Below are 8381 nucleotides of genomic sequence, written 5' to 3'. Positions count from 1 at the left end.
TGATAAGTGAATTGCTGGCAGTTCAGTAGAGCAGCTAGAAGAGAGAAGTGAGCATTGTACTGCCTAAGGAGCTCTGTGTAAAAGCTTTGCAGGCAGACACCTGGGAATCCAGCTTTGAAATACTTATACAAAATCACTACCAAAAATAGTCACTATAGCCAAATCAGGAGTTTGTTCAGAGTGATCTGAACACAGTAACCAGGAAGCCCTGAGTAACACCATGCAGAAGACAGCCCTGAAGGAGATTTCCTAGGGGTCTGAATACAGTCTGCCATAGCAAGGCAGCTTCCATACATGTTTCTACAGTAAGCTGACTGTGGAAGGGAACTGAGAGTGCTGCTGCTTTCCTGTGCTCTGTCCTTTCTGTAGTTTCCTTGGCTGATCATCAGCTACCTGTAATCACTTTTTGCTGCTGCTCATGTCAGGTAATACCTGAACAGAAATGAAAGAATCATGACTTGCCCTGGCTTTATGTTTGGAGGAAGCACTGCTTTTGGGGTGCAAGGGATAGTGGTGGAACAGCACAAGACTTTCTCCTTTAGCACAGACTTGACAGCAGCCCTGCAACCAGAGGAAACAGTCCCACAGAGAGGTTGCTTCAGTGTTTACATATACCATGGTGCTTAAGGAGTCATGTATTTATATATGTGTTTATATTTGTACAAGCAGAAGACAAAACACACAAGATTTTCTACTGGAGATTAGTGTGCTCCCCCTGATGTTTTGTGGCCAGCAGGACTTTTAAAAAGTGCAGAAATTGAAAGGCCAGTGAAAAAGCGTGGTTAATTAAATGTGAAAGGTGCTGTCCTTGTTTGGACTGTCTGTTAATGGTATGACAAGCCCTGGTAAAGAGCTTAGCTGGCCAGATTAAAATTAAAAAATTGTGTCAGTCCATCTGCTAGCTCCAAGGAGTCTACTTCAATCACCTTTTCTTGTTTCTTCACTAAAGCAGAATACTGTCTTTGAAAAGAGCGGAGCCAGGATGTATTGGTTGACTTTTTTTACCTAATGCTTTCTCCAAAGATAATATGTGACATCAAGACATTTTCAAGAAGTGCAATGCTCTTGGTTGGGTCAAGGCTACAGTAAAGACAACAGCTCTTTTGCTAAAAGGAATTGGGATTATTTTGCTTTTATATTATTTTTTTAATTACACTAATAAGTATGTTTGGCTTCATGTGGAAAATCTTTCTTTGCCTTCCGGGAATGATTAACACAGATCTTCAAATAGTTGCAGGTAATGCAGACATCTTTCTTATGTTCTTGTTTACAAATTAGCTATGGCAGTGGATAGAATTAGAAATACCTCTCTGATTTAATTGTAGCAAAGTTGGCTAATACATAGAAATGTTTGGTCAAATCTGTGCTGTGATAGCAGTGTAAATATGGAATACTTAGACTGATTTCCAGGTGGCATAATTGCACATTTGTCTTGCTCTGAGTGTAGAAGTAATTGGAGTAGAAGTATAGGAGGCAATTTTTTTCACTTTGAGACATTAAATGCTGGTAATTTTTTCACTTTTCTTTTTCCCTTATTAATTTTGTATTAAATCTTAAAAAGTAAGGTTCTATCTTCTACATATGGACACTGAACAGGTGTCAGTTTGGGTAAAGATTGGCGGTTTGCCTTAGACTGAACATGTGTCAGTTTGGGTAAAGATTGGCGGTTTGCCTTAGAGACCTTTTTTGATGTTCTTTCTGCCTCTGCTGTACCATCTGGTGATCTTCTGCAACAGAGCTGATTATGAATACACCATCAAAATAACCATGCCTTTCATCTTTCAGTCATAAAAGTCAAAGGTCTACTGACTATGAAGCTGCAGAATAAACCCATAATCTATTGGATGACAAATGCCATAGAGTTATTACTATTCTTTGTCTGATAAGTGATTGGTTGTGATTGTTTCTCAGGCATGTTTTCCAGGAAAAAGTGAAAGAAATTGAGCTAAATAATTTCAGGTCAACTGACTTTAAAGGGTGGAAAATTAGATTGTCAGACTAAGTCTCAATATACATGTTCTTACCTCAGCTGTTTTCTCAAGTTTCCTCTGGAATGATGTGGAACATCTAATATAAGAGGGAATTAAAAACAAAACACACATGCACACACAAAAAAAAAAACACCAACAAAAAACCAAAAACCAAAAAAAACACCACCAAAAAAACCACCACCAAAAAAACCCCAACATAAAGCTGATGAGGCCTTTTATTCCTCTTTTTTCCCCTCTTCTGGTTTAAAGTAGAGACCTGTCTCTACTGATGAAGTTTAAGTGTCAATTCAAGCAGCTTTCTTTTTGCAAGGTATAAAAATCTGTTATGGAAAGAAAGTATGGAGTAGGATTATTTCTCAATTGTTTCTTTGACTTCGGAAAAGCCCTGAAAGCTTCCAAATACTTGTGTGTTCACAAATATAGTCCCATTGCCTTAAGCCTAATGGCAGATGGAAAGTTAAAAACAAGGCATTAGAATTCAAAGGGTTAGAGACTTGTGCTATTTTACCATTTGATGGGATATTGTAAAGAGCTTAAGGTTGTTTATAACATCACAGTCAGGGACAGGTTCTGTTAACAGAAAAAAAAACACAGCAATCTCCTTCAGAGACCACAGAAGTGGCATGAAGATAGGGATGGTTGCATCATTATCTCATCTGAGAAATTTTGTGTGGTTTAATTTCACAGCTGCAGGAGGAGGACAGGCTAAAGATGTTTCACCAGTCCCTCAGCTCAGTGACTGGCAGTTGGCAAACCCTTCTCTGCCTCCTGGCTTGAAAAAGCCTAATGGCATCATGGATGCTGAGCAGTTCCACAGGCACGTGCAGTTACGGAGGAAGCGATCCATTCTCTTTCCCAGTGGAGTTAAGATCTGCCCTGATGAATCTGTTGAGCAGGCTATTGCTAACCATCTCAAGTATTTCAGGCTCAGAGGTAAGTACATCTCATGGGTAATTGATAAAGAACATTCACTTATTAAACACTAGTTCAAGCTTTTAAACATAATACATACCAGGCCATAGGAAATATATTATCACTGGTGAAACTAATTTTTCTGTGATAATCTTGCTTATGAGAGCTGTTCTGGGCTAAAACCCCACCACTATCTGTCTACACTCATATATCATAAGAACTCTTGCTCCCTGAAACCACATTGTTTACTAAAATAATCCTTTCTCAGAGCAATTTGAATGCTAAGAAAAATAGGTGCTACATACAGAGTAGCCAAATAACAGAATTTTTTTGGTTTGTTGAGTGTTCTTAAAGTGCCAGTAGAATTCATTGAGGGGCCAATCAGAAAAGTTAAATCTGAGACACTGGCACTTCAGCCATGTGACTTCTGGCTATGGCTGGTTGTACAAAGTGTGCAATCTCTGTTTGTCAGGCTGTAGTGTAATAGACAAGCAACCTTTCTTTTAAGATGTGGGAGTTGGCATGGTACAGCTTTCTCTGCAGAGCTGCCATATTCCTGCTAACATCTTCTTTCACTTGGTGAAATATTACAGTGACATGATGTGTTTCAAACCCTCTGTCTGACTGCATTGGAATGGGGCATCACAGTCATGCAGCATTTCTGCTCTTTGTCTCATAGCATTCAAACAATTTGTAGCTATCTTAATGTGTCTGTAGAAAACTGGCAAAATGACAGAGTTGCTGTCAGAGTAGAAGGAAGGGTGTTCAGAGACTCATGTTTGATGAGATTTGATTGCCTATAGAGAAACTCTCACTGGTGACAGTTTATTTACTTAGACAAGTGAAAGACACTGACAACCACAAATTGCTTAGTGTTTGCATAAAAATAAACATAACAATGTATTTGGAGAACAAAGTGGAATTATATGGGGTTTTACAGCCTCATTCAAATATGAATTGTGCCCAGCTTGCAAGGGATGTTGACACTGATGGTGATGCTGATGGTTTGACAGGCTTTGCTAGTTTCTTATTTCCATCCAGGAGGACTCAACCATTCTTTGTTTGTTCAAAGTGATCCATACATACTATGGGCTTTAACTGCAGTCACTCTCAGTTATCTGTGGTAGGGGTATATTAGGACAATACCAACTAAGCAAAGGTGTGAGTGATAATAAAGAAGAAAGACATCTGTAAATTAGGTTGCAAAAGTATATTTAGGTCTTAAGAACCCTAGGCTGAACCAAAAATCCACCTAGTCCATCTGTTTCCTTACTGGATTTAACAGCTTTCACAATCACAAGGTTTTCTTGAGCAGAGAGGCTGTGATTACCATTAGTGCTTTTAAATTAAAACTTTTGAAAAAGATCTCTGAAATTATAGAGGCGACTAATTAGCAGCAAGTCACACAAGGTCTGGTTCAAGCAACTTGTCATTTTCATTCTGCAGCTGCTGCATTCTGTAAGCACCCAAGATGCTGCTTGGGTGGTGTCTAATGATGTCCTGAGTAGGCACCTGAGGTCATGAGAGTTCATGTGCTGTGTATTGGGTTTGTGTGGCAAAACTTTGGTGGCAGGGGGCTACAAGGGTGGCTTCTCTGAGAAGCTGCCAGAAGCTTCTATACCAACAGAGCCAAGGACAACCAGCTCCACTGGTCAAGGCCAATCCCATCAGCAACAGTGCTAGCACCTCTGGGGTAAAATATTTGAGAAGGAAAAAGTTACACAGCAGCAATTGCAGTTGAAAGAGAAGAGTGAAAATAAAAGAGAGAAACAGCTTTTCAGACACAAACTGAGTGAAGGAGGAGGAGGAGGTGCTGCAGGTGCCAGAGCAGGGGTTCCCCTGCAGCCTGTGGTGCAGACCATGGCGTTCAATGGAACTGCAGAGATCCACCTGCAGCCCATGCAGGACCCCATGCCAGAGCAGAGGGATGCCCATAGGAGGCTGGGAGCCCATGGGAAGCCCACACTGCAGCAGGCATTTGGCAGGAGCTGTGGCCCCCACAAAGAGAGGAGCCCACACTGGAGCAGGTTTGCTGGCAGGACTTGTGACCCTATGGGATTCTGATCCTGAAGGACTTGCACCCCATGGGAAGAACCCACACTGGAGCAGCCTGTGAAAACTGCAGCCCATGGAAAGGACTGATATTGGGGAAGTTAGGAAAGAACTGTTTCCCATGGGAGAGGCCTCACACTGGAGCAGGGGAAGAGTGTGAGGAGTCCTCCCCCTGAGGGGGAAGTAGTTGCAGAGACTGCAGTGATGAACTGACCACAGCCCCACTCCCCCATTCCCCTGCACCACTGTAGGTGAGGAGTTAGAGAAAACCAGGAGTGAAGTTAAGCCTGGGAAGAAGGGAGGGGCGAGGGGAAGGTGTCTCATGATTTGGTTTCATTTCTCCTTGTCCCTCCTCCTTGTCCAATTTGATTGGTTACAAATTCAAGGACTATCCCCACGTTGAGCCTGTCTTGACAGAATGTGGTGAGTGATCTCTCACTGTCCTTATCTCAACCCATGAGCCTTTTGTTACATTTTCTCTCCTTTGTCCAGCTGAAGAGTGGAGTGATGAAGCAGGTTTGACAATGTCTGAATTCAGTGTTACTGAATTATGTGCAAAGTTTTTAGTAGCCATCCAGATAGCCACAGTCCACTGTCAACAAAATAATCCTAGGAAAAAGTATAGTCACTGTTTAACACTCAGAGACCAGCTACTATGGGTCGCTAGGAAAACAACTGACCCCAGAAGGGAATAAATATAAATGTACACAGAACCTGCTGATTTTTCAATCTCAGTGTGTATTGCTAGAATTTTTTTTTTAAATTCTGTATATGTTGAAGTAAGAAAAGACTTCAATATCAATATATACTTTCTCTGGAAAGGATGGTTCTAAAGTCTATTCTTTCCTTGGTTTTACTGTACTGCCAGCAATACCATGGCACTACGTTGGAAGGAAAGGCAGATTGTATTGTGATGTAAGAGCTTGTTAGAAAATAAGAAAAGGTTTGCATGTGCTGATTATCCAGACTGTCTGTTCTATCTGTGTCTACCTTAGAAGGAAACAGGTGGGAATATAATTATCTGTCTGTAGCTCCTATATCTTTATTTACTTTTGCTAGCTAGAAAAAGCCTCTTTAAGTATCAGAGACTGACAGATGAACATTCCTGTCATGGGCTTTAAGGAAATGCTTCTGTCCTATTGCTGTAAGCTTAACAGTGGGGTTTTTTTGTTGTTTTTTTTTTTTTTTCTGCCTACAAGATCTGGATTTTTTGAGCCTTAAAAAGCTACAAGATGAAGAATATGATAAATACATAATAAACCATTAAAAAATATCAAAGTGCAACAAAATACAGGGATCCGGAGAAAAAATGATTACTTTCTAAACCAGCAGTATCCCACTTCAACATATGAAAGTCTAATTAATCGTATGATGATTGGTGGTCATTTTATTACTGTGGTATTCACAAGCAGCAGCTTGGAATGGGGTGGGTTGTACTTGCTTTTCTACACTTGCAGTCTACAAGACAAATTTCTGAAGTGCTGCTGTATTCCTACAGTCAGAATAGAGTTTTGCAGTAGCAGATGATGCTATTTTCACTCTTTTGAGACAAATCCTGTATTATGATTGTTTCTGTACTGCCCTGTCTCTGTATCTGCTGTAGCTGTGTATGGAGGTTGCTGCCATTGGGTGACTTTGTATTTCATTTTTTGGAATGTGGGGATGGAAATCAGTCATAAATGTTTTACAGACTGGGTACTGTAGGCCTGTAGGCTGGGTCTTAGAGTGCTTTTGAGTGGTGTCCTTTTAAATGGTGTAACGCTATGGTTGCTGATGGAAGAGTCATGTGGTTGGTTCATTGCTGGACTGTTGTGACAAACGCAAAGTGTGTCCAATGGCAGCTGGAGATTCTACAAAAAATATGTTGTGGAAATCTAATAGTGGGATTTCAGACAGTGAGTGGGCTGTACATGTTAGCGTCTGCTATGATGTTCTTTACTGCTGACAGGGAAACGGTAGCCTGAACAATAGATAAATAAAATTTATTACAGAAAAACAGGCACACCCACTCAGACCAAGCCTTTTGTGACCAGTTACTTTATGTGCACAATTCAGTGAATTTGTCCATTCTCTCTTGGGTAAGTTGTTGGTAGAGGATTGTAGTAGTTGAATTAGCATGTAAAACAGAAACAGTTTAAGGATTACAAGATGGGTAAGCAGTACAAGCCATGCTATCCCATGCCTCTTAATTGGGCTGCTGGATTTTATCACCACGGCTCAGGGTAATATGCTTCTTTGCCACTCTGAGATGTAATTACTCTGGTGGCTACCTTACTAAATTCTCAATTCTACAATTTTACCCTACTGTGAACCTCTGTCTTAAACTATTCAGTATATGTTTTGAGCACTTTTTTGGTTTTTTGGTTTTTTTTTTGTGGGCACTGATCTTTTCACATGAGTAGATCAGATAGTCTCTCTGCCAGAACTGTTCTTGTCAGCCAGAGCTTCAGATAAAGCCAAACATCTAAGCATAGCTTTTAAAGACACTGACCGAACAAGGAAATAGATGATATTGCAGTGAGCCATAGCTGATGAGACACATGGATGTTTTTGAACTTTGGAAAGAATTCCTGTTTCTAGGGAATTAAATTCTATGCATGAATGTAATCCCTAGATTGGGCATAGCACTATGCCTGCTCATTTCCCCCTTTCTTTGGTCCCTTAAAATCTGTTTACTGAAGTATTAGAAATAATGGTGTTATTTTCTGCATGTGAACATAGTCAAGAGTAAAGTTTCAAATGAAGATAGTTAAGAGTAAAGTTTCAATTTGATACTGAAATCATAATGTTACAAGTTTTTCAGATTTTGCTAATAATGATGAAAGCAAAGAGCAAAAAGTCATGAAAAGTACCTGGCTAAAAGCCATACATTAATAAAGAATCTGTCTGAGTGAGCCTTTTTTCCATTTCCCCTGCATCTCTGGCACATATTACATATACCTCATACGCAGCAATGAATTTCTGAAGTTTATTTGTAGAAGGTCTGTCTCCTCTACATTTGAATTTTTAGATACCAGCACATGCTTCTAAGAAACTTGACTTTTTCCATGGAGGACACTTGTTAGTTTTTACTGAAATATTGTTGGTGAGAATAATTTATGTGCTAGAGTTTAGTATGTGAGTGTTCAAATCTAAAATCTTTGATGTGAATTAACTAATTTGCATTCAATTATTTTCTCAATTTAAACCCCTTGTTTGTTTTGTATATTTTTAAGGGATGCAGGCCTTGTGTTACAGGCCATACACAGCAGCATTCCAGCAATAGATGAGTGATTTCTCTGCATGTGTATGTTAATTTGTTTAACAAATACTAACAAAGCCTTTGCAGCAATGACCTCTTAGGAGGGGTCTGTCCCTATGATTGCATTCTTCATCAAACCCCTCTGCAATTAAGTTCTTCGGTTGTACAGAAATTGTTAGAGAGGA

At 39.9% G+C, this 8381-nt stretch overlaps 1 protein-coding gene across 1 annotated transcript in view; it reads left to right on the top strand.

Annotated features, from left to right (window-relative positions):
• The first annotated feature begins 1164 nt into the window (after window positions 1-1164).
• Window positions 1165-8381, top strand: part of IMPG2 (interphotoreceptor matrix proteoglycan 2) — a 52946-nt gene continuing 45729 nt past the window's right edge. Inside the window, 2 exon segments of the mRNA XM_066572005.1 lie at window positions 1165-1237; window positions 2679-2924. Coding sequence (XP_066428102.1) covers window positions 1165-1237; window positions 2679-2924 — 319 coding nt within the window.

Source organism: Molothrus aeneus, chromosome 2 (assembly GCF_037042795.1).
Source record: "Molothrus aeneus isolate 106 chromosome 2, BPBGC_Maene_1.0, whole genome shotgun sequence".
NCBI classification, from domain to species: domain Eukaryota; kingdom Metazoa; phylum Chordata; class Aves; order Passeriformes; family Icteridae; genus Molothrus; species Molothrus aeneus.
This window is presented reverse-complemented; position numbering and strand designations above follow the sequence as displayed.